This window comes from Rhamphochromis longiceps, linkage group LG23 (genome assembly GCF_057381845.1).
Source record: "Rhamphochromis longiceps isolate RC_006_pf linkage group LG23, R_longiceps_female_GT1.1, whole genome shotgun sequence".
In the NCBI taxonomy this organism is placed as follows: domain Eukaryota; kingdom Metazoa; phylum Chordata; class Actinopteri; order Cichliformes; family Cichlidae; genus Rhamphochromis; species Rhamphochromis longiceps.
Genome location: NC_140578.1, coordinates 45703027 through 45730051, shown reverse-complemented (window position 1 = coordinate 45730051; position 27025 = coordinate 45703027). Strand labels below are relative to the sequence as shown.

Sequence of the window (27025 nt, the reverse complement as noted above, 5' to 3'; positions counted from 1 at the left end):
GGTCATTTAACACAGTGTAACTAGAAGCAACTAAAACTGAACACTCGACTGTATTCATATCTGCAAATTTGGTTACAAGAATATCGGCTATTTAAATGCCTAAAATCAACAAAATATCAACTCATATCAGTACAGAGATTTTTTTGAGTTACATCTACATTTTATATTTTTGCTGCAGACGTACACAGGAGGATAGTGTCACAGAGATAATGCCCCGTTTGATAAATGCATCCCTCGGCTTTCCCATCAACTTTCCTGCCCACCGAGTGGCTCTGTCTCAACCGAATCTTAGCTCCAAAAAGTTATAAATTAGAGTCAGACTGATATATTGGCTATTGTATTTAATGATATCGGTATCAGCATTTACAATGTCAGATGAATGAACGTTTTTAAAGTAGAAAGAGGAGAAATGCCTTTCAATCATAGTCAGTGTTGACGTTGTAAAGTTTGTCCAGCAGAGGAAATGCTGCATCTTGCTTGTTGGCAACAGCTTTGAAAGCCCAAACTTACCCCCAGCTGATCCGAGCAAGCGATTGTTGTGACAATAAAACAAGAGGTTTTAAAAAAAACACTAAACACTAAAGACACTAAAGCTCTATCACATGGTGTCAAATTGTAAATGTGGTTTACTGCACTCAAAAAAAGACAGAGGCAGCATGTTTTTATCCACTCAGTAATTTATTTGTGAATAAAAAACAAACATCTCATTTCCTTGTTACAGCACTCAGACATGTTCATAGTCATTTTTCAGCAATGATGTCAATCACAAAATTCTGCCTTCAAACACTAAAACGACACAATGGCAGTGCAGATACTCCTGATTTTACAACACAAGTGAAAATGCACTTAACACTGAACTGAAGCTAGAGAACAAATCTATACAGTAAATGTATCATCCCACTGAATACTCAATGCAGTAAACACAAACTACCATTGCATCTGCTGTAAGAAATAACTCAATCTTCTGTTTAAGTGATCAAGCAAAGTCATTTTAAAACCTACTTAACATTTCCGCTGCACTTCCTGTTGCCTCTAGTGTTCTCCGGAGCAGGGGCTCTGAAATTCTCTGGGGTCAGTGGCCATTTAGAGGGGAGAGCCTTTCAAAGGAATCCCCTCATTAAGTTTCCTATTAATGTTTAAATCTTCTGATATGTAACACGCTCTTCTATTGAGCCAAAGTTACTAAGTGTGGAAGTAAAAAGCTTGACATGTTGCTTTTCCAAAGAATCACAGACCCAGCTTTGAGAGCCACTGCTCTACAGCACTGACCCAGCATGTTTAAATGTTAAACACAAGCAAAGAAAGAAAAACAGCCATTCATTGACCAAAAATAAATAAAATCAGGTTTTACAAATTTTACTTGGTTTGTTGTTTACTGAACTTATCGACAAACTCACGAGCAGCTCCAGTTGACTGAGGTACTGAAATTGAGAACAGGTTTTAATTTTCTGTAAAGATGTGTATAAATGTTAATTAGTCCTAAAAAAAGAAAAAAGAAATGATTGTATCAAATGAAGATTATTGCAATCGTCTGTGGTGCTGCTCCTGCAATACAAACAGACACCAGACGACATTGCATTGAGCAGAGTACACTGCACAAAATCTGCAGTGTGCTGCTTGAAATGATCGGCAGTGAAGATCTTACCGATCCCATAACACTGATGTCAGACTGTGATAATCATCATCAATAACTAAGGTGCATTCATACTCACATGTTCTTTAAAAATGCCACTAACACAGTAATTGTAACAAAGTACAATAGGAGTGTTTTGTTAAAAACAAGTGTGGTCGTGTCTCGTGAGCCTTGACTATAGAAAAGAATCACTCCAGCATGTCACAAGGTTGTTTCGTGTTTTCTAAGAAATCTTGGTTGTGATATTAAAGGTCCCAGGCTGCTTTAGCAATGTCTAAAAACACCAAAGCAAATTACTCTAGAAAATCTCTCCTCAGACACAAGCTGCTGCACTCTTGGAGTCGCTGCACATGAGGCACTTCTGATTAAGGCTCAGAGGCATCACTGAACCCACCTGAGTGTATGAAGGGGCTAAAACACTGATCTCAGTGACTCTCACGAGCTTATTAGTAAAACTGGTCTAACAATGTTATGGAACTACACGTTTCTCCTCTTGTGTTTAGGGTTAGGCACTTTTGCCATTAGACAAAGTTTCTAGCTCCTTGTTTGTCACCACAGGGCTGAGCTCCGTGGGCGTGGGCTGGTCCCTGGTTACTCCTCCCCTCCGCTCGTTTCGGTAGTGACGGCAGATGACCACAGCAGCGCAGGCAAAGTAGACGACAGTAAGAAGAGTGAAGTAAAAGAAGTACACCAGAAACTGTAAGAGAGATGTGCAATGGATGAGGCTTTTTATCCTGCACCTCATGAGATCCCAGCCCAAACAAAATTTTAATCCAATTTCCACTAAACTGGCAAAAAAACAACAACACTATTCTCATTTGAATACGATAATGAAGTAAAGAACCTGTTAAATGGCAAAATAATGGTTTGGAAATATGGCCACTGACAGCTGTCAGGAGGGAGCAGAAACGAGTCTCCTAACAAGTTTCCCCAAAAGCAAGGAAATCTTTGCTTGGTTGATTACACTGTGGGTTGAGCAGCAGAGTTGAGCATGTGGGTTACACCCATGGATGTGTATGGTTCTTCCACATACAACTGAGGGAGCTGTCCAGATGTTTTAACGTACAACACAGCTGTCAAACTCTGGCCCGCAGCCTAATTGCATTTGGCCCGTGAAGCCATACAAAACTATTAGAGCTGGCCTGCTGCGATTACACAGGTCATGTACTGCTAATACTACAATTCCCAGAATGCTCTGTTGGTGTTTTGGTGCATCAGTCACAACAGGACTTATTAGCTCCCTCTCCTCTGTTGACAATAGTCATAGCAACCATGCAAATACTGCCATGCTACCGATCCCAAAATGGCTAAAAGAATAAAAACAGGAGCAGGTGGGAGAATATGATGAAAATATGATGAATGATAACATTTAATTCAGAAGGCTGCAAATACAGTTTTTATTTAAGAAATGAATTCCACTGATGTGTTATTTAATTGGAACTTTGATTTTGCATGTGTGCAATATTAAGTTATATATACATTTATATAAGTTAAATATATTGTTTAGTATTAAGCTTTGCTTGTTCCATACTGTTTGAGTCCATAAGAAAAGATTCCTTGTTATATTTGGAGGAAGATTTTTTCAATGAATATTAACGTTAGCCCGCGACTTTGATCCAGTTTTGAATTTTGGCCCACTGTGTATTTGAGTTTGACAGCCCTGATGCACAACATAAAACTACACCAATAGACCACATTAGGGATACAGTTGTGGTAAGAAGTTTACAAAAACTCATCATGAGCATGAATGTCATGATAATTTTGAGCTTTTCATTGAACCTTTTCCAGGGTGGAGTGATTGTGCAGCATACATCTTCAGAAAACACGTTTGAATTTATGTTAGACTTTCTCTAACCCACAGAGGGTCGAAATTATACATGCGGACTCAGATATAGACATACCCTCACTTGAATATTTTAATAAAGTGTTGAAGTTTCTACAATGTCTTAATTTCACATGGCTACCTACCAACTTCTCATTAATGATCATGATTTACTATAACTGGGAGTTTATCTATGCAGCATAAGCAGCATTTGTTTGACAATGAACTCAGTAAACAACTTGGGAGAATTGTCAAGTTACACAATTTGGGGAGGTCTCTTGGAGTCATTTCTAAACAACTGCAGATTCCAACTGCATGTAACCACGAATTATTCTAATTTTTCACCACTTTGCAAAGGTCTTTGACCACAATGGCAAGAGGTATGTTTGGAGGAGTAAAGGCGAGGCTTCAAAACCTAAGAGCAGTGTATGAGCTGTCAAGCATGGTAGTGGTAGCATTATGCTCTGGGGCTGTTTTGCTGTCGGTGGCACTGGAACATTGCACAAATTGGACGGAATAATGAAGGACTACTTCCAAACTCTTCAACTTCACCTCAGATCAACAGCTAGGTGGTTGAAACTTGGTCAGTGTTGGGTGTTCTACCAGAACAATGATCCCAAACACATTAAAACTGGTTTTGGAATGGATAAAGCAGCCTAACATTAAGCTCCTGGAATGACGATCCCAAAGCCCCGACCTCGACCTTACTGAAAAGAAATCTGTGGACTATACTTAAAAGCTGCGCCCATTCCAGGAAACCAACTACTTTAACTGAACTATATCAAGTCTGCCAAGAAGAGCGATCAGCTTACTGAAAGCTACCTCTGGTCAAGGTGCAACTTACTGAGAGACATTTAAAACTTAATCTAATATTATTGGGGGTGTATGTATATTTCTGAAATCTGTACGTACACTTTTCATCCTTTGTGGATTAGAAAAAATTTAAAATAAATTCCAACGTGTGCACCCAATTCTTGTTTTTTTCAAGTCATTAAGTTAAAAAAAATATTAACAGACCAAAATTATCAGGACTTTACATACATTCACCATTAGCACGAAACTTCTGACAACTGTAACTCCAGTTATACTACTGCATGTGGACTCTCAAATCCAACTGGTGTGAAACATCCCTGCTGTTTGACTGTTTTACCTGAGAGTGCACGTCCAAGGCCAGGCCCCTCTTATCAGTAAAGATCAGGCTGATAATGGTCTTCAGCACTGTCCCAAAGAAGGTGTTGATACCAAACACAAGAGCGCAGAGCTCCCTGGTGAGTGACGATGCAATCTGGAAACTGGCAAGACAATAACATCCAGCATGAGCAACTGTCTTGTATAAATGTATGATACGCTGTATGTTCTTACTCGCTGTAGATGTATTTAGGTTATTTGAAATTACATGAAGTTAAAGCAATAAAATACTAGTGTAGACAGACACAACGTACTGAGGCTTATCAGATCGAACGCTGTGTTATCTCATTAACGTTTTCATTACGAGTTTAGCTGAGGGCTACATTTATTTTCTTCATTATTATGCTGTTATCACTTGGTATAAATCATCAACAAAAAATGTACACCAGAGGACCTATTCTGTACGATCAACAGCACAAAACATGTCAGCTTATGTCATTATAATAGATCGTTATCCTTCATTCTGCTTGAGCAAAGACTGAAAAAAAGAAGAAGAAAAAAGTCGTTTCAGAGTGAAGTTTCTCGTGGCAGTTGATATTGGCAGCTGTGGTTTAGCTTCTGATCCTTTTCCCCCCAAATATTTCTGGCCTAAATCTTCCAATAATAAGCACCACAGTTTTGGCCACATTCCTATAGCACTTAACTTTAATCCAGCATAGTTACAACTAAGATCATCGTAAGCAGATGCATCTTAAATAATACATTGTTTTTGGCACTTACGTGGCAATAGGCACCAGAAACTGGTAGAAGCTTCGGAAGAGTACATAACAAACATAGCAGACCCAGATGTCGTCTGTGGTTCTCATAAGCAGCAGCAGACCGGCCTGCACCGCTGTGATGATACCAATGACCAGCTCTGACCAGATGTTCCACCGAATTTTGACAAAGCCTGCTGTAAAGGACGCTATAGCACCTACAGAAAAATAAACAGGTTATAGTCTTTAAACTGATTAAGTTAAAGCACAGAGCAAGTAATCTGTAGAGAGGGACTGAGTAAGCAGTCGGCTAAGCACTACTGTCACCAATAAAATGAAAGTTATTCATATTGGACATAAGTTAGTCTGTTCTTGTCATAAAAATATCAGCAGCAGCACAGAAGTCTCCTAATCACTGTTCAATTATCAGACTTTTGTCATCAAACCTCATTACTTACACATGACATCCAGATTATCGAAGCTGCTACCTTTAATCTTTACAACTGTTTAAAGTGCAATTATTGCCGTCTAAAGCTGACGTGATCCCTTACAGAGTAGGGCTGGCCAATCAATTATTAAGCTTCTCCCAAACAGCTGAGCGCACCCTTTACTGCAGTTGCTCTTCTGTTTATGTTAACACACACGTCAGTTTCAGGACTACACTTTTAGAAAACCATTTTGAGCCTATACCTTTTTTACAAACATTATTTAAAAGATCATTTCAAAAAGCTAATCATCAGAATCATAGGTAGAAATCCAACAGTTCATTTCATCTGATTTTGCCCAAAAAAAAGATTCAAAAGAAAGCAGACTTGAATCTGTGTTTCCCTGTAATAATAATAATAATACTCAATACTGTCAAGTATTTTCAACCAACAATATGACCCAATCAAAAGCACTGATAGATGATATCCTAAGTCAAATGCTCATTGTCACCCTTCTAATTTCCAAGAACTACAGATCCTCTAATGGTCTTAAAACTTGAGGTTTGTCCCCACAGACTCCCATATTTAAAAGCCCAACTTTAGAGCATGCTTTCAAGTGGTTACAGCTCAATTCAACTGTATTTATTATATTAGCACCAAATCCCAACAACAGTCACCTCAGGGCACTTTATATCAGCGATCCCCAACCTTTTTCGCGCCACGGACCGGTTCATGCCCGACAATATTTTCACGGACCGGCCTTTAAGGTGTTGCGGATGAAAAACTCCCTTTTAACAGGAGAAAAACCTTCCAACAGAACATGGCTCTGGGGGAGGACTGATGCATCACCCCAGAAATGTAATGCTAGGACAGGGCAATACGGCCAAAAATATTTATCACGATATATATTTTAAAATTTGGGATAACGATATAACTGATGCGAGACAAAATACTCCACAACATTATTAGTGCAAAAAACCCATCAATTTATTTTCACTTAAACAAGCAGCTGTTTTTTATGTGCATTAACCTCCTCGGACCTGGCGTCCACATATGTGGACATCACATTTTTGGTTGTCTTATATAGTCCAAAAAATACGGTAGTAAGGACGGCCCGCTTGCATATTCTACAAAAAAAAGTGCTTTGGTGTCTATCTGACGGACAAAAACGAAACCAGTTGCACATCACTGAAGTAGCACGTTTTTAAAAAACAATTCTGGTTCATCGGTTTCATTCAATGATCCGCTTTTGCCCTTCTCGTTCTCTGTCGCCGCCATGCTTTTTCTGCCATGTGCGTATGAAAACAAAGGCATTGCGCATGCACGTTTTACCCAGATTCTATTGCGATATTTCATTTTCTTATCATTGCCTGACATTATGACGTGAACGGTATAATGTGCCCCAGCCCTAGTAATGACTGGGGGGGCTACATGATGCTGCTTCACTTCAGCAGCATCATGTAATGTTCATATGTTGATTAACGGTTTTCTTTCGTTTTTGATCTAGTGCAGAATATTTTCATAAAATCCCAGGCCAGGAAAACCACCTTCATGTTTTTCTGTTTTATCCTCAATTACTTTGACACAAAGGCATCAGCTGTGATGCTCACACCTTTGATAAAGTCTCGCAAGTGTCAGCTTGCTTTTTACAGATATAAAAATATGGAAATGTACTGATACGTGATCAGAATTAGAATATTTCTGACTGAGGCAAAATTTCCACGATTCAAATCGAATCGTGGATCAAATCGATTTGGGACCTTGTGAATCGGAATCGAATTGATTCTAGAAATCAGTGACGATACCCAGCCCTAGTAACGGCACAGTCACATTGATTGGCCCATTCAGTACCATTGTTTCCTTTTGAGTATTCCCTGATGCTACTGCTGCCTCCATTTGGGATCGACTCAAAGACAGAAACTTCACCAACTACAGCAACCCAAGAACCCCACACATCAGTATGCTGGTAACAACACTGGCCACTTGCACAGAGAACATAACAGACTCAATACACAAGTGTAATTAAGTTTGAGGATGTGACCATCTTTCTAACAAAGCTAGTGAGCTACTCCCCAGCTAGACCCTCTGATTACAAAAAACACTAGATGTGGTGAGCAAAAACACCAGCCTGGGTGTCATTACATTGGCTATGTCAATCTTTTATATCTAGCCTGGACCCAAACCATCCTTTTTCAGCTATCTGAAAGTGAATTTGCTTTGAATAAAAGCCTAAAACTCCAAAAGCTACTTTTGTATATGTGTGGACAAGTCCTTACTTTAGTCTTAAATAACAACACATATCATCATTCTTCAGCTCTTCCTGACCCTCTCAAATTGGTTCCTGGAAAAAAGACACCCAATTATCTCCTATCACACTTTTGCTTCGATCCGAGTCTCTCATGAAGATGGGGGTCTATCAGAGTCATTAGCATAGATTTTTCTTCCTACAAAATAAAAGTCCTGCAGATTGTGTCCTACATTAAGTAGTTGTTTGATGCTATCACTGCAAAGCTAAATACATCCTGCCAGCCTTTAAATTAGACAATGGCTGAGATTTAGTTTATACTTTGCACGAGTTGTTACATTTTTTGTATCTAAATGTAGCAAGCTGCAGCAACACCGAGCTGGATACAAAACAAATTAAATTTCAATAACACTATTTGTGTAAAGCTATTTTTTAAAATGTCTGGAAATGTCTCACTGAGCAATGTAGAAGCTGCTTCCACTCCCCCATTGTAAACGTTCTTGTTCTCAGTGGCAGGGTAGACTTTGTTCCACAGGATGTGGACGTAGAAGAGCACCAGGTAATACCCTGTGGAGTTGAACACCCACCACAGGGACCAGAGCCTCAGGTTTGGCCTCTTCAGCACATTTCTAACCTCCAGAAGCATCTGCATAAACACAGAATCCTTCCAGGTTGACGCAGGACATGGGGGGGCAGCAAAGGATGGCCCTCCATCTTTTGGGTTCATTTTGTCCAGTTCAGATTTGGTGGCTACTTCTACCAGTTCCTTTTCCTCCTGATTCGTCCGGTTGAAAAACAAGGAGCGTTTAGGCCAGGGCAGGCACAGTGAGAGCAGCAAACCAAAGCTGACAAACCCCAGAGAGATACTGTTGAGGGTGTAGAAGGTGATGTTTCCCAAGGACATGCACAGCTGGCCCAGGATAGAGCTGGTGAAAACCCCCAAGAGGACTGAGGAGCGCGAGTAGCCTGCCACGCGCTGGTAGAGGACCGGGTTGACCAGGGAGAAGATGTAGGAGGAGTAGGCGACACGGCAGGCCATGGTGATGCCGTAGAAGAACTCCATGAACTGCATCTGAAGCAGCGTACCGCCAAGCAGCAGGATGATCCAGATGACCACCTGACTGACGCCCTGAATGATCAGGACCGGCTTATAACGCAGAAGATCCGTTAGCAGGAAGGCTGGTACCAGCACAGCCATGTAGGAATACGTCAGCACTGGAGTGATCTCATTGGTCACCTGGAAATAAATCAATCAAATAAGGCGTGGGGAAAAAAAAAAAAAAGCAAAATCAAGCTAGAGTCTTACACGAACCTTTCTGACAGTGCACTTTCTACCCTAAATAGTGCCAACTTTTCTTCAAATATACAGTTTATTTACTTTTAAAAGAAGGTTTAAAGAAAGTTCAACGAAGCTGTAAATATAAACCAACATTGCTGGCATTCTTCTTCACATCTGTAAGGATACAACTAAGATACAATTAAAATATGACAAAGATCACGAATGCAAATGCAAATATTACTTGTTTTGGCCAACCAATAATTCAAAATCCCCTGACCATCCTCATCAAGCAAATGTTCTGCATTTTTGCCGGAGTAGTTGCTGAAGAGCTTTGATGCAAAACACAATTCTGCATCACTTTAGTATTTTGCAAATACCAGCCTCTATCTTAACTATACACACTGTTGGTCACAGTAACAGTCGTAACAGTGTACAAGATAAAGGGGAGGGTTTTTTACTGATGAATAACAGCTGTGGCTTCAGTGGGGTGAAAAAGAGAAATTTCACATGACTTTGTGCAGTCATGTGAAAAAAATAAAGAAACCCTTTGTGTTTCTTCATCAATCAAGCAGTGGCTTACCAAAGTTGTACTAAAACATTTAACAGATTTCTGCACGCCAAAAATCGGTTCGAGGTCAGTAAGCACAACCAGGATTCATACATAAGGCACACTCTCGATTTTTGGGAAAATTAAAGGATTTTAAGTGTGCCTTATAGTGTGGAAAACACGTTATAGAGAAGAAAAGAATATATCGCGATATATATCGTTACCGCACGTGCTTCAAATTATATCGCGATATGGATTTTAGGCCATATCGCCCAGCCCTAGATTCACCCCAATCACCTTCTGTTTAACTGACTTCTATCACAGCTGACTTCATGACAGTGGAACTGGTTAAAGCATCGACATCTGTCTGGCACTGATGTTTGTTTCACAAATGCCAGCTTCACTGGGACTGATGACAGATAAACTGCTTGTTCCCTGGAATCCCAAAAACAGGAAAATCGATGGACTAAAGCTCTTAAATAACCTCACAGGTAAACAGATATTTCTACACGGAGTTCAGCTCTGCTGTAAACCTGCTATTCTGGTCTTTGGAAGTGTTTTTCCACATGCTGTCGACACATTGGCAGCTCACCTCGTGCTTATGGCCAGGCCAATAGGAAAACAAGAATAGTGATCACTTTCCAGTGATCCCACTCTACAAACAAGTCTAACTCCACATATGCACTGACCCACTCTGAAGGAATGTGAACTTTGACCACAGTAAGATGGATCAGCAAACTCCCCACATGGAACTCATTAATTCTATTGTGCAATACTAGAGCTGGGCGATAGAACGATAACGATATCTATCGCGATATAACTTTTACTCGATAGAGAAATTAAGCTATCGCGATAGACCTCGCCGCTCTTGTCCTCTTAAAAAAAAAAAAAAAAAAAGGTCAGCCAATCCAAATTAAGTAGCGCAGAGCCGAACCAATCACAGCCGCAGCTTCACGTCGCGTGACTTGTTACGTACAGCACAAGTGCCAAGCCGCACGTGTGTTTGTTTGGGAAGCAGCCAGCGGGTAATGGAGGAAATGAGTGTACCGACTAGAAAAATCAACCGAGCGTGACCGAAGAGAAAACAGATGATGGTTCCAATGGCGGAGAGATTGTCGAACGGAAGAGCCATAGAAGTTCCGTAGTGTGAAGGTATTTCGGCTATTTCAAGTCTGACAAAAAACAGAGTAGCTGCACTGTAAATGTGCCGAAAGCAAGTCTGGAAATACAATAAACTGGTGCATGCGTCACACTGTGCGCCACGTTATTGTTTCGGTGAAATGAATTTCTACAATACTGTTAATTCTACTCTCTGCAGTGTTTAAATGCTTACATATACACACAGTTACTGTCCCTCCACACATACGACTCGGTTCTGCTTCTATGCCCCAGCTTTGTTTACTTTTTCCCACCGAGGCTTCTAGACTTCTGATTGGCCAACATTTCTGCACGGTTAGGAATCTAGCGCCACCTGCTGCTTTGGCATGTTCATAGCAGCGTTTTCCTTCATTTCTGCCTTTATGTGTGGACGGGATTATTTTTTAAAACGAAAACGGAAAATCTCCGTTTTCAAAAATACCCGTGTACGTGTGGACGTAGCCTCAGTCTCTGACTGGAAGCGCTAATTCGTCATTCGGCTTTTGTCAGACTAAAGTAACTGTTAAAACTGTTTGAAAAGCTCAGCTATACAACAAGGAGAGATTGAGAATTTCCTTTTAGTTCTCAGTTTATTTGATATTGACAAAAGTTAGTCAGTTTTGTCTGTTCTTCTGTAAAACAAACTAAGATTTATTTTTAGAATTAATACTTTGTTTCTAAGTGGAATTGACAATTTAGTCTGTTTCGTTTGTTCTATTTTGAAACTTAAACGCTTTAGCGGCTGCCTTTTGTGTAGTTTGCAATATTTGCCTTTATTTATCTGAAAAAGTCTCATGTTCCTTAAGTACATCTACCCTGTTGAACTTATTATGGGAAATAAATATTTAAATAAAAACAAGCTGCTGATTATTTCACATTTTACTTGTGAGCAACAGCACATTTAAATCTTACAAATATAGTTATTTGGCTTATATCGTGATAGATATCGTTATCGCCTGAAATGAAAAAAACATATCATGATATGAAAAAATCTCATATCGCCCAGCTCTATGCAATACATGCTTAACTGCAGAGCTTGTTAGAGTCTCAGAGGTTAACTTTTTGGACTGCTCATGACTTTCAACTCTGCAAAACTCCTGTAAGCAGGACTGTAACTGGAAGGTCTTGTCTCTCGTAATGTTGATGGGCAATATGGCCAAAAATATTTATCACAATATACATTTGAAAATTTGCAATAACGATATAACTGACGATATAATTGACGTGAGGCAAAATACTTTACAACTCCACAACTTTATTAGTGCAAAAAACCCCATCAATGTATTTTCACTTAAACAAGCAGCTGTTTTTTATCTGCATTAAAGTTATATAAACATGTAACAGTGCAAATGCAAACTCCTCGCTGACAGTTTAACCAAAAGGCATTTCCAGTGGAAACTGGCCGACATATCCTCAGCATAACCATGTATAATATACACAAAACTTAAAAAGAGGTTATACACACACAATACGGTAATATTATGTTGAAGCACAGTACGTATTATTGCACAAGGCTCCTGACTACGATAGCTGTAATGCTCCGACAATCCATCAAGCCAAGCGGCTTCTTAGCTTAGCAAAGTCGTACTAAAACATTGTTAACAGATTTTCAAGCACCGTGCACATAAAATCGGTTCGGTAATAACGACGGCCCGCTAGCATGCTCTACCAAATAATGTGCTTTGTTGTGTATCTGACAGACGAAAGCTAAACCAGTTCCACACCACTGAAGCTGCAGCATTTTTACAAACCAGTTCTGGTTCATCTGTTTCATCCGCTTTCGCCCTTCTCATTCTCTGTTGTCGCCGTGCTTTTTCCGCTATGCGCGTGTGAAAACAAAGGCACTGCAAATGCGTGTTTTACCCATATTTTATCGCAATATTTCATTTTCTTATCATTGCCTAACATTATACCGGTATTACCGTGAACGATAGGATATGGCCCAGCCCTAATGGGAAGGTTACCAGTCAACACAAACTTTCATCAAATTACGCAGAGAAATGTGCATCACTCACCTGCTCTCTGGTGAAGTTCTTCTCAGGGCTCAGCAGATATGGCGTGATGAAGGGCTCCCCGGGTTTTATGGATGACATAAACCCGTAGAAACACAAGAAAATCACAGACCACTTCCACTTTCTGGGATCTCTGGCTTCATCCTCTCCAGAGGGAGACTCTGCGGCAGTGGCGGCCATCGCTACATCCCCGTCTTCCTGCCGCTCGGCGTCTTCAGATGCTTTCTGACCCATCTCTTTCTCCCCATCTGATCTGTCCCCACTTCCTGCTGTGTCCTCTGCTACCATTGCACAGGCGTGTAACTTTTTCTTCCCCCCCTCACGCTATCAAATCAGCATGCGAGGATTCTTTTCGATAAGAAAAGCTGCCGACTTTCCACCTGGAATTTATGAAGAAAACAAACTCAAGTCCTCTGCCTCTCTGTGTCAGAGAGGGCTGAACTGGAGAGAACGAACCATCCGACGAGCTGGTTAAAAAGCTACATGCTGCTGCTGGCGAGTAAGAGAAAATGTTGACCTTTGCTCCATTCCTCTCTCTGACATTGTCAGACAGAAAGCTTTCCAGCCGCTCAGTCCAATGTCATTGTTCACCTGAAAAACAAAATCAATCATGTGAGCTGCGCAGTCTGTTCTGACACAGCAGGTCTTAGCTTTAACTCTCACTATTAATCTGTGCGACAAACAAGATTTTCATGCAAAGCGCTGCCACCCCCGATTTGACAGTTTTCTTCACGTGTTGCAGTAAACCAAATGTTTCTGTGCGTTTCCATGAATATTGGAAGATATTGAAAAACACTTCCTAGAACTGCAATCCACCTGACCTGTGTGTCTCCATACTTATCAATAACTCTTATCAATGCTGGTCTGCTGCGCCTTCCAAAACAGTGACGGCAGTGCAACTTTTGCACGCCTGAGGGGCATGAAAGCCTTTTTTTAAAAAACAAAAAAGAAAACAAGCAGTTCTTCCACGATGTTTAAATCCAAGTTATAATTAATTTTTGTATTTTCTACTTAAGTTTTTCATTCATGTGCTTTGCGATAACCATACACTGTGTTTACGAGGCATCTTACCACAAAAACAATCTACTATAGTTCTTAGTCTGTGTCAGTGTCACATCTGAGTAGGCAAGCAGAAACTATAGCTTCTATCAGGTACAATCAGTAGGCAAAACTGTAAAATTAATGAAAATACAGGTGAAAGTCCAAAATGTACACCCTTTTTTATATTTTCCAAAGACATCCAGCTGGCCAGACTGGAGTCTTTGCTGTCCGATTTTGGGCCCCAAGCCTTATCTTTTACACACCTGGTTTATATGGTTATGTCGTACCTAACCCATGGCCTCAACACACTACTAATAATCCAGCCACAGATACCACTAAGGGTAATTTAAGATGCTCCCTTATATTCCAAGGTGTTGCCGCAGTGCTTGTTCTAACTGGCGTAGATATTACCCTGCATGCCCCTACACGGCTGTATCTGCACTGTTATATGTAGCTGTGCACTACTAGAAGTAGTATCCAGGCTCAGCTAGCTATCTGGCAGAAACTGCCTCCTTGTTGTATTAAGACAAAAGCAATATGTTTTAATTTGTGGGTGAAAAGGACAACAACAGTGCAGTGGCCTCGTTTGACTGCAGCCTAGTATTAAAAGCTTTATATATAAAAGCTCTATATAAGCAATCACATCAGGATAAAAAAAATAACCACAACTGGTGAAGCTTTTTATAATTAATGCACTAAATATCTTCCACTTATTCAGTGGAGGGCTGTAGATAGACAGACAGACAGATGAGAAAAGCATGCTGTTTCTAGTTGATAAGTGTGTCTGGTGCTGCTGCAAACCCTGTTGCTCTTTCGAAGAATCGCCAGGTGAGGCTCACTGAGAAGGAGAAGCTCCTGAACTCGAGTAACTCCGAGGGAAACCGTGGATCTTGCTGGTTGTAACCTGGTGCTACTGTTGCTACCTACTCCATATAAATGAGCGGCAGAAACATTCAGATACATGGCAGGTTACGCGGAGGTTAAACGGAGCATGCGCAGAGACGTGGAAAACCGTATTCACTTATGTAACGTTTTCCCATATGTGTTGTTGTAACTTGAAGCAGCTCCTTCACCGAAGTGAAAAAAAATGAGTTTTTAAGAAAATAATCTGAGTTTTTTTTTCTTCAATTAGACTGTTAGCCTAATCTTGTTTACTGATTTACTAAAAAACTCGCAAATATTGTGCATTTATATAGAATAGAATAGAAAACTTTATTTGTCAATTTCTTCAAATGTACTTGCCATACAAAGGAATTGAAATTACGTTTCACACTGTCCCATGCGTAGACATTGACAACAATAAAGTGCAGATGCACAACAAAAACAGCCCTAACATATGCTAATGTTGCTAAACTTTGGGCAAAATTTACCAAACAATTTTCTTACCTCTTATTTATTTATTTTAGCGTGATACATCAGCACAACTCCAGGAGTGATCTGGCTTTCTCCTGACTGAACTTCAGCCTCATTTCCAAATTTTAGGGAACAACAAGTTACACAACTACTTCACAGGGAAGCAAAGTGTGTTAGCATGTCAGTGTTTCACATTAGCTCGACTTATTCCTACGTTAGCTGCCAAACCTGGCTGTATTTAGGAGATTTGTTTGTGCTGCTGGAACAACGACCGAGACGTGCCGACTTCAGTTTGTAGCTCAATCACCCCGAACTGAGGCTGCTAGCCAACTGGCTAATAGCACATGGACATAAAAACAGTGCCGTCGTAACGCCTTCACTGCCACTAATAAATGACAGTGTTTGAAGCTATTAGCTGACCTATCTGGTGTCACACCATCAGACAGACTTTGCATTAATGAAGCGGAGTTTACATATCTCTAATCCTGGTAAATACGAAGAAGAACAAGGCATACCTTGTGCGTTCCTTTTGAGATGCAGCGCCTTCTTTCTTTCGCTCTGACTTCTGGGAAAAGTAGTCTTAGCCTTGATCTCTACCATGTCGCTTACTAAAGCCAATAGAGTTGGATTTTTAATACAACAGTAACCCGTAAATTGTAGATTGTGTACTATACATGCACAAGAGTCTCTTCTAATTCTGATTTTTATTTATATCTCATATTCGCCAGGAAGGGTATCCCGTGTGAAGCTGCGGTAACCCTTGAGACAAGAGAGCGGAACTTCCTTTGCCTTCATCGCCATCTGCTGTGAAGTTGTTGCTTCTGCCGATCAGTGATCAACAACCACTGATCAAGGCCCACTGATCAGTGGTACAGTGGGGCATTATTATGTCCCAGTTACGCCTGTACCAGTCATGGACCAGGCATGTTTACATAAGTAGTCACCCCCGAATTCCAAATACAGTAAAACGTCTCTTGGGAAACAAAAAAAATACTATACACTACAGGGAGTGCAGAATTATTAGGCAAGTTGTATTTTTGAGGAATAATTTTATTATTGAACAACAACCATGTTCTCAATGAACCCAAAAAACTCATTAATATCAAAGCTGAATGTTTTTGGTAGTTTTTAGTTTTAGCTATTTTAGGGGGATATCTGTGTGTGCAGGTGACTATTACTGTGCATTATTATTAGGCAACTTAACAAAAAACAAATATATACCCATTTCAATCATTTATTTTTACCAGTGAAACCAATATAACATCTCCACATTCACAAATATACATTTCTGACATTCAAAAACAAAACAAAAACAAATCAGTGACCAATATAGCCACCTTTCTTTGCAAGGACACTCAAAAGCCTGCCATCCATGGATTCTGTCAGTGTTTTGATCTGTTCACCATCAACATTGCGTGCAGCAGCAACCACAGCCTCCCAGACACTGTTCAGAGAGGTGTACTGTTTTCCCTCCTTGTAAATCTCACATTTGATGATGGACCACAGGTTCTCAATGGGGTTCAGATCAGGTGAACAAGGAGGCCATGTCATTAGTTTTTCTTCTTTTATACCCTTTCTTGCCAGCCACGCTGTGGAGTACTTGGACGCGTGTGATGGAGCATTGTCCTGCATGAAAATGATGTTTTTCTTGAAGGATGCAGACTTCTTCCTGTACCACTGCTTGAAGAAGGTGTCTTCCAGAAACTGGCAGTAGGACTGGGAGTTGAGCTTGACTCCATCCTCAACCCGAAAAGGCCCCACAAGCTCATCTTTGATGATACCAGCCCAAACCAGTACTCCACCTCCACCTTGCTGGCGTCTGAGTGGGACTGGAGCTCTCTGCCCTTTACCAATCCAGCCACGGGCCCATCCATCTGGCCCATCAAGACTCACTCTCATTTCATCAGTCCATAAAACCTTAGAAAAACCAGTCTTGAGATATTTCTTGGCCCAATCTTGACGTTTCAGCTTGTGTGTCTTGTTCAGTGGTGGTCGTCTTTCAGCCTTTCTTACCTTGGCCATGTCTCTGAGTATTGCACACCTTGTGCTTTTGGGCACTCCAGTGATGTTGCAGCTCTGAAATATGGCCAAACTGGTGGCAAGTGGCATCTTGGCAGCTGCACGCTTGACTTTTCTCAGTTCATGGGCAGTTATTTTGCGCCTTGGTTTTTCCACACGCTTCTTGCGACCCTGTTGACTATTTTGAATGAAACGCTTGATTGTTCGATGATCACGCTTCAGAAGCTTTGCAATTTTGAGACTGCTGCATCCCTCTGCAAGATATCTCACTATTTTTGACTTTTCTGAGCCTGTCAAGTCCTTCTTTTGACCCATTTTGCCAAAGGAAAGGACGTTGCCTAATAATTATGCACACCTGATATAGGGTGTTGATGTCATTAGACCACACCCCTTCTCATTACAGAGATGCACATCACCTAATATGCTTAATTGGTAGTAGGCTTTCGAGCCTATACAGCATAGGTGTCAAACTCTGGCCCGCGGGCCAAATTTGGCCCACAGCCTAATTACATTTGGCCCACGAAGCCATACCCAATTACTATTAGAGCTGGCCTACTGCTATTATATATATATTGTTTAGTATTAAGCTTTGGTTGTTCCATATTCAGTTTTTCAGCAAAACTTGTTTGAGTCCATAAGAAAAGATTCATTCTTATATCTGGAGGAAGATTTTTTTTTCCAATAAATATTAACGTTAGCCCGCGACTTTGTTCCAGTTTTGAATTTTGGCCCACTGTGTATTTGAGTTTGACACCCCTGCTATACAGCTTGGAGTAAGACAACATACATGAAGAGGATGATGTGGACAAAATACTCATTTGCCTAATAATTCTGCACTCCCTGTATATATATGCATGTATATATACATTCAACGTGCTTTAATGGGCCTTTTTGAAAAATATATATCTTGAAAACTTTTTATATATGTTCAAACTTTATACCATAAAATGTTTATACAAGTTGTAACAAGTAGATTTAATTTGATTTGAAACAGAATGACACAGAATTCAGTTGTGTGTAAAAATGAACATGGACTTGATCCAGGTAGAGGAAATTCCTTATTACCAAAGTGAGTCCATTAGATGGCAGCAATGCAGCACGTAAACGTAATATGAAATCTGGGCAAGGACATTTAAATAATACACAATATCCACACTACCCTGCAGCAAGAGAAAAGAGACCTGGACTTTGTAATTATTCATCTTATTTTAAACCCTTATAAGTAATCTACCATAAGTTGCAGTTGGTTTAGTTGATTGTGCGTAACAATAGTAGCTAATAGATAAAAATGTTAGTCAATTAAAAACCAGTTGTCATAAAAAGCTGCATTTTATTTCCTGAATATGTATTTAATCCTCTTTCCAGCTGCTCGCACATGATAGTAATAACAGTTTTATTCATACAGCACCTTTAAAAACAAATAGTTTCCAACATGATTTGGCAAACAAGCAAAAGCAGGAAGTCATTCAAATCTGAAATCTAAACTGTGAGGGCAAACAAGACTAGATACATTAAAGGTAAGTTAAGATTTTTTTAAGTTCAATATAAAAAAGAACAGAAGCAATAAAAAAAACCTAAAAAAAAAATAAGTCAGGAAATGGAAATAAAAGATATTTACAGCTGTAAGATGACATCATCAGGTCCAAATTCCCCTACATAAGACTTTAAATAGTTTACATGAGCCAAATAAAAAAAATATGGCTCTTGCATTTTTTTAATGGAGCGCAGATTCGACTGGTGGCCATGTTTGCTATTCAGTCCATGATTTTGGTGCAAATTCGGTGGCATTAATATGTATTAAATGGTGCAGAGAGGATTTACTCTAATAACTAAACTTTGGACAACTAGACAAATTAAAACGACCAATATTTCCTTCTTTTATATATTTAAAAGCAGTTTGTTTTCTAGAAGTCTTGAGATAAAAAAAAATTCACCCAGCGCTCAGAGAACTGTTCCAATGCCCTCTGAGGTCTGAGATGTTGACCTGCTGAACCTTGACCCTGACATCCTTTCCTGTCTGAGCTTTCTATGAAGAAGCAGTTTCATCTTCTTCCTGAACTTCTCTCCCACGAAGGCGTAGAGGAAAGGGTTGATGCAGCTGTGCAGCAGAGCCAGGCAGTGGGTTGCAACCACCGCTGTGCTCACCGACTTCCTCATAGTGCAGTTGAACTGTACTACATTAGCCCTCAGCAGTATGTCTACCATGATGGTTATTTGGTATGGTGTCCAGCAGAGCAGAAATGCAATCACCACGGTTATGATCACCCGCATGGCTCGGTGCTTCTGGAAACCACGAGTGAGCAGCAGCCGTGCAACAGTGATGCTGTAGCAGGAGATCATGACAATCGCAGGGACCAAAAAGCCAAAAATATGAATGAAGCCCCGAGTGGCGATCCGCCATACGGTGGAGCTGCCGATGTCAAAGCTCACAGAGCAAATCATATTCTTATTGACATGTTTAAAAAGAGCAGGAAGAGCGAGGGCACAACCGAGGGCCCACACCGCTGTGCAGAGCATTTTGCTGCACATCCTCTGACGGCTCTTGAGTGTCTCCCTGGCGTGCACAATCACAAGGTAACGATCGATGCTAATACAGGCAAGGAAGATGATGCTGGTGTAGAAGTTTGCATCCATGACGAGGTTGAGGAATTTACACAGGAAGTCTCCAAAGATCCATCCTTGGATCAGTGCTACAGCAAAGAACGGGAGCGTCAGAGCCATCAGTCCGTCTGCTATGGTCAGGTGGAACAGGTACACATCTGATGGAGTCAGAGTTTGTTGGCTGGTCCTGATCACCCATCCTACCAGCATGTTTCCTGGTATAGCCAGTAAGAAGATGCCTATGAGGATGTTACATAGGATAATAGCTGCTGAAGGTTCCATTGGTTTGTATCCACATTCTAAGGTATCTAGATCTGGAGTGAATGTGCCGGATTCATTGGACCCATTGAAATTGGAGTAATTTCCAAAGTAATTGTCTTCAAAGACATAGAAAAATGACATGGCTGTAGATGGGAAACAGAATGATATTAGTGCACTACCAACACTATGCAAACACAGGAAGTGTATGGACATAAGTTAATTTTTTTTGACTTGTAAAAATGGTATAATTTGTGGTTGCAAAAGTTGCCTTTCGTAGCTTTAAATCAAACTTGTGCTGAACTAAACAGCTACCACTGTGACAGTTTAAAGAACATCTTTAATAAATTATAACCTCCAGAGAAGTGCCTGACCTGATCTGATTAACTCGTTTTATTTTTTCACATATTATATATATTTTATTCTCTAGATGTGGTATTTATTTATTATAATTTGCTTTCAGTACCCCAATTTTGTTGTACTATTGTACATAGCGTGACTGTCCAATGAAAATAAGACTCAAAGTTAAATAAGATGCAGCACAATTAGGAAACACTGATACAGTGACTCAGTAGTTAGATTACAGAGAAATATCTGTTTAATATAAGCTACGATTATTGTATCAGCTCCTAAGTGGAAGGCTTAAGATATGTTTCATAGCTTAAAAGTCTTTTGTCATTTTTTCTGGTATGATATTTGGTATATATGATGTAATTTTATATATAAAAAGTCCCAGTTTATCACTTTAATTCTGCCCTTTTATTCATTTTTTCATGTGTACCCATCTATATAAGAAGAATGTATTAAATCAGACACTCACCTCAAAAGATGACAAAGGCTGGGCACCCAAATGAGTCTGATGTTCAAGAGCAACTCTTTAAACATGATACAATTTGGGGATTTTGCGCAGCACTGACCCAATGTCCTGTCTCCTTCCCCCATGTGTTACAGCACACAGCATACAGCTTGTGTCATCACATGTTTTTGAAATGTCTTTAAATGAAGACGTTGCGACACATACTTAGAGCACAGACGCAAATATAAAATGAATTCTCCAGTTTGTGTCACAGTGATTGCTCACGGTGACAGTTTACAGCAGCAACAACTCTCTTCAGGTAATTATTAACATCTGTGACTTTTCACACTCTTTGTACCAGAGGGGAACTGCGGTCTGAAAAGATGGTGAACTGGTTAAAAAAACCACACATGAGACAGGCTGGTAGTTCATGAATTTATTTGTGTTCATTTAATCACAAGGTATCAGGCATAAGTGAAGCTCACCTGTTTGGTCGTTGAGCTATATGAAAAACAGGAATAAGCTGCTAACTGATAATCCCATTATAATGTAAATGTATTAATCAGTTAAATATATTAAAGAAGCTCTAATTAGCAAACTATGACACTCAGATTATTAAGAACACCTGTTCAACTGCTCATTAACATGGGTAAAGCAAATATCAGATCAGCCAATCAGAGGTTACCGAATAAGTGAATAAGTGAACAGAGAAAATATTCAGTGAGCGTCAGTTCTCTGGGCGAAGACGAATCGCTTTTGCCAAAGCTCAGAAGAGAGCAGGCAGCTTGCTGCGAGGAAGGTGACTTAAACCACCACTCGTTCCAAACAAGGAATGCAGAAGAGCATCTCCGAGCACACGACACGTCGAGCAGCAGAAGATCACAGCGCACCACTAACGATGGCGAACAACTCAGAACTGAGACTATATTTAGTATGGGCTCATCAAAATTTGGCGACTGCTTGGTCGATCTTAATTTCTCCTGCGACATTCAGATGATCAGGTCAGCATTTGGTGTAAACAACATAGAAGCATGGATCCATCTTGACTTGCATCAATGGTTTAAGCTGCTGGTGGTGTAATAGTGTTACTTTATGACCACACTGTACTCATCATCTGATGGATAACACACCACATGAAAAGCTCAAATCATCTCAAACTGGTTTCTTGAAAATGACAGCGAGTTCACTCAGACGGCCTCCACAGTCACCAGATGTCAATCCAACAAAGCACACTATGTGGTGGAACAGGAGAGTCACGTCATGGACAAATCTGCAGCAGCTGTGTCTGTCCCAACGATATGGACCAAAATCTCTGAGGAGTATTTCCAGCAGCTCGCTGAACCATGAAGAAATGAGTAGTAAGGTGTACCTAATAAAGTGGTTGGTGAGTGCATATTAAAGCAATTCAGTAGATCATAAGATTGTCTGTTAAAACAACAGAATAAAAGCAGAAGAATGAAATAAATATAAGATGATCCAACTAAATCAAAGGGTGATGACTGAGAGCAGTTTACTTCTGTGACTTTTTTCCATGTTGTGTTTTGTTGTGTGTCATTTACTGTTTTTTGTCTCACGCTAGTTTCTTCTTCTTTTTTTCTTCTTCTCTGGATCCCAATCATCCGTCACCCAAATACAAAGTGTTACAGGAAAACTTTATTTTGAAAATTGATGGGGCTTTTTTCCATTTCCACATCGCTGAAGAAAAAAAATCCCACCGTGCTCATTTCCTCCATTTTTAATGCCATCGTATCTGTGAAGAAAAAGGAAAAAGGCTCACATGCTCAATCAGACACTCACATTTTGTAAACTTGCTGATAATTATCAAAGAAAGATTTTTTTTCCTTTCTGTCCTTAAAACATCTTTATGTCACACTAATACTGACTACAGGAATTCGTTGGGTAATCAGCTATAAGGTGTTTCACAAATCAGTGGGTTAGGATATCAGCTGTGTCACTTTCTGGAAATGAAACACTGACATGTTATTTCAAAAGTCCTGTTTTCCTTTCACTCATTTCTCACACTGTGGCTGCTGTTAGGTAATGGTAGTTGACAGGTGGGCTACATGTTTATGCACATGCATCGCTATTTCAGCTATTTTCACGAGAACTTCTAGGCGAGCATTGTTATACATGTTGTGTCAAACACCAATGAGTACGAAGAGGAAAAATGAAAATCATACATCTAACGATAGGGGACCAAAGTGCCTCCATGACAGCCCGTCATGCTCAAGTATATATAAAAAACTCCTCTTCTTCAGCTCCATGAATCATTTCAGGCTGTCAGAGGGAAAGCACACAATAACCAGCCGGTAGGCTCCATCTGTTTGAGAACATAAGCTCAACCTCACTCAATTACATTATCGTCATGGTGCCAGGAAGCACAACTGTCCCCTAACTAGAATGGCCTGTTTTTAATTTAATGTTAGTTTAGCAAACAAAGTTTGGGTCAACAGTGTGTGTGTGTGTGTGTGTGTGTGTGTGTGTGTGTGTGTGTGTGTGTGTGTGTGTGTGTGTGTGTGTGTGCGTCACACCTGGAGTTCAACTGATCAAGTGTTTGCAGTGTTACGGTTAAATGACTACAGAGACATGAGGGTAAAAGGAGATGCTTTTGTAGTTTAGTTTCAGTTTAGATTCTTCTGCTTTCTTTAGCTTGTGATAAAAAAAAACAATCAGTAAAAATGAACTGAATTCCTCTGCTAAAAACACATATTTCACGTATCTATAATATTATACTTATAGACAGTCAAACATAGTAACAATGATATTTGAAAATGTCCAACTAGCCCTGTAAGTCTGCATTCAGCATGTTTGTTGTGCCAACTGCTCGCACCTGTACAGGTCGAACTTTGCAATTTGCATTGCTTTTCATAAAAATGGTAAATGGCCTGTATTTGTATAGAGCTTTTACTAGTCCCTAAGGACCCCAAAGCGCTTTACACAACCAGTCATCCACCCATTCACACACACATTAAAAGACGTAAACATCAGTGTGAAATTTGGCACACAGCTCTGGCTTCTTGGGAACGCAGGTTCCCAGGAAGACTTTGGTGTTTTTGCCAAATGCCTGACTGACACCTCGGTTCTTTTTTGTCTTTTTCCAGCGAAGTCAGATTTTCTTTTCAGCAGACTGCCATCAACATTCCTTCAAGTGCTAATGCCGGCAGCTACAGACAATAGATTTAAGTACCTCTCATAATGAGTTTGTTTCTAAATTAGCACAGAGAAACATTTAGAATGTAAATTGTGAATGTCTGGATTGGGACGGGGTTGTTGATGTTTTTTATACTTCCCTGCGGATTGCTTTCACTTTGAATCATCAGTTTGTTTTCACCTTCCTGACAGTCAGTTTTGTTCTGCATTATAATTTTTTTATTTATTTTTTATGCTCTTTATGATATTATCATTATCATATCAAAAACTAAGATGAATGATTGATTGAAAACTGAAAAAAGAAATGTTCATGATTCTCAAAAATACCATAAGAGTATAAGAGTGCGAGCTGCACTTTATTTTATATTGTGTATGTTGTATATTGTATGTTTAACTGATTGTGCTGTTTGTAATGCTGAATTAGTGTGATATTATATGCTCCTTTATTTAATGAGTCCAGCTGAAAAATTTTTTTTATTTATTCCTTTTTATTTAAAAAAACGTTATGTTTTATGATGTTTTAATTACAGCGTGATGACATCGGCTTGTTATGGCATTGTGACATTGTAGTAAAAGACGCATCGTAGTGACGTTGTAGCGATGTATTAAAATTAAAAAGTGTGCTGTAGAGCTCTCTCGATGCCCTTTCCTGTGATGAATTAATCAATATGGTTTATTGAACAAATTTTTCAAGGTCAACTTTAGTACCTTGTTATGATGTTTGAAGATTATCCATAAAATATTTTGCATAAAAGTTTAAATTTAGAGTGAACTTTTTTTTTTTTTTACCAACTTTTACATTTGGTCTGACCTTGAACTTGATTTTGACATTGACTCAATTTTCACCAAAATTAAATTAGCTGTTGCTGTTATCTGTCACCACACAAAATGTGAAAATAATGTTTTTGAAACCTGTGGACACTAGACTGCAAACAAACAGACAAACAAATGGAACCAACTGCATTCCCCTGCCTTCAGGGGGATATAACAATATATAACAATATAACTGCAACCATCTTCTGTCCCTTGCTTACTCCTTTTCTAGTATCTTAAAAAAAATGAAAGTGTGCAGCAGTTCATGCAATTAATTCATTGTTTTTTGTTTTTTTTTAAATGAAGAAAAACGAGGCCCACGTGGAGTTGGTTTGTGAGGAGCCGTTTGTGTCTGTTTCCCAAGTTCTGCCTTAACTAACTTGACCTAATGCCAAATTAGCCAGTCAACAAGCAAAGTTATAGATTTTTAAAAATATAAAAACAGATATCTATTTGTTAAAACATCTTTTCCCCCTCTAAGATGGTTTCTGTCGTGCAAGTTAATGGAAAAATTGTCATTAACTTCAGATAAGGAATGAATTTCCTTCTATTTTTAGGAGCCATCCATTCTCTGTTCATACCTGATTTGCAACTGTAGCCAACGAACGCAGTTTCAGTTTTACTGTCTTTGAGGAACCTGTGTGGAATTTTGTTTACCGTGTCAGAAGCATTTTTACAAGTAGACGAGATTTGTGCAAGACCATGTGAAAGAAACAGCCTGATTCCAGCATACAAAACAACTGAAGGGGGTGTGTCTCATCTGGGTGATTCAGGGATTCCATTCATCTCTATGTGCATATATGTGTTAAACCTGACAGATGGTTATCTTACAGACACAACAGCAGATTTTTGCTTTTGCGTATTTGTTTTTGTGTGAAAATGTCTGTACAAGCCGGGGAAATTGGTGGTATTTCAGACAACAAAACACTGAATGCACCTTGGAAAGGATATGTTTGAAACACCACAATGACAACAGATTGTTCTTCCTCTTATTTTTTATTTCAGAGACTATTTCTTCTTTTTAGTTATTGCAGTTTCTTTCATAGACAAAGCAAATTCACTTCTGTTCATCTCTTTTTGTGTACCCGGGTATCCTCTGAAGTCGGGTATGTCCTGTGTTTTCATATGGGGGACCTTACAGTGACTTTCTTTGCATTTTGTGCTCAGTAAACTCTTTCATACTTTGTGTTTTCCTTAAACGAGGACATCTTTTAAATACCAATTTTTATACTTACTTTTTAAAAAATGCATACTAAAAGAAAATTCCAACTCATCTCAAATAGGAGATTTTAAAAGTGAGCTAATGTGTCAGGAAGTTAAACACTTTAAATTGACTTTGACTCAATTCAGCAAAGTCTGTTTTTTAATAATAGATGAATAGATGCATTTTCCTATGTGGACAAAGTCTGAAGGTACTATTGCAACCTTTATCTGAAACATGTTCTTCTTGGGTGTTTTTCATAACTGTTCACCAATCTCTAAAATTCCCTCCATGAGGTTTTGTGAAATATTACTTTAGATGTTATGAGGTTTTCTTGCATGCACAGCTTGTTTTATATCTTTATATCCGTCCACTCAATGTCAAAGAGACTCAAATAACTTTTTTTCCTTTACAAGGCCACGTCACCACCTTCAGTTCTATTTAATCACAACATGCCGTGCGTGGGTTGCTAGGGTCCTTCTCCACAATACTGCAGAGTGGTTATCTTTACAGCTTTGAATTTGCCATTGTTGTGGGCTACATTCTTCACAGCTGACATGGGTTTCTTCAGAAAGCTGCCTGGGGTTTGTGCCAAATATTTCTACAGTTACTGTGGCCGGGCAAACCGCTCTTATCTCTGCATGCCCGACTTTTTTACTTCTATCTTCTTTAGAAAAGTGACTGGTACTCTTCCACTGTAATTAAGTTTCAGTAAAAGATGACCCCCCTCTTAATTCATCCTGACCAAACTGGTTTCATAAAAGGTCGGCACTCCTCAACAAACACTCGTAGATTACTTAATTTAATAGA

General features: G+C 39.5%; 2 protein-coding genes across 4 annotated transcripts; both read right to left on the bottom strand.

Moving 5' to 3' along the window:
• Positions 1-647: 647 nt before the first annotated feature.
• slc19a1 (solute carrier family 19 member 1) lies at positions 648-16147 on the bottom strand. 3 transcript variants are annotated; one of them, XM_085397983.1, is made up of 6 exons: positions 15893-16147; positions 12987-13574; positions 8465-9245; positions 5364-5556; positions 4606-4747; positions 648-2330 (listed from the first exon to the last, which is right to left on the bottom strand). In XM_085397983.1, the coding sequence occupies exons 2-6, from the start codon at positions 13269-13271 to the stop codon at positions 2139-2141; spliced, it is 1593 nt and encodes a 530-aa protein (XP_085254109.1). In that variant the 5' UTR covers positions 13272-13574; positions 15893-16147; the 3' UTR covers positions 648-2138. The 3 variants fall into 3 exon arrangements, with proteins under 3 accessions (XP_085254109.1, XP_085254111.1, XP_085254110.1); XM_085397985.1 differs by lacking the exon at positions 15893-16147 and adding an exon at positions 15411-15867; XM_085397984.1 differs by lacking the exon at positions 15893-16147 and adding an exon at positions 14826-15358.
• Positions 16148-18655: 2508 nt separating this feature from the next.
• LOC146642844 (C-X-C chemokine receptor type 2-like) lies at positions 18656-21114 on the bottom strand. Its single transcript, XM_085398325.1, has 2 exons — positions 21076-21114; positions 18656-20401 (listed from the first exon to the last, which is right to left on the bottom strand). The coding sequence occupies exon 2, from the start codon at positions 20397-20399 to the stop codon at positions 19338-19340; it is 1062 nt and encodes a 353-aa protein (XP_085254451.1). The 5' UTR covers positions 20400-20401; positions 21076-21114; the 3' UTR covers positions 18656-19337.
• Between the last annotated feature and the right edge of the window lie 5911 nt (positions 21115-27025).

What these genes read in the sequence shown, in the direction of transcription:
- slc19a1 (XM_085397983.1), bottom strand. Translation starts at nt 13,271, where the DNA reads ATGGTAGCAGAGGACACAGCAGGAAGTGGGGACAGATCAGATGGGGAG. An exon ending in AGAACTTCACCAGAGAGCAG is followed by an intron (nt 9,246 to 12,986) that starts GTGAGTGATGCA and finishes ATTTATTTCCAG; the next exon opens with GTGACCAATGAGATCACTCC. An exon ending in CCTTGGACGTGCACTCTCAG is followed by an intron (nt 2,331 to 4,605) that starts GTAAAACAGTCA and finishes TCTCTCTTACAG; the next exon opens with TTTCTGGTGTACTTCTTTTA.
- LOC146642844 (XM_085398325.1), bottom strand. Translation starts at nt 20,399, where the DNA reads ATGTCATTTTTCTATGTCTTTGAAGACAATTACTTTGGAAATTACTCC.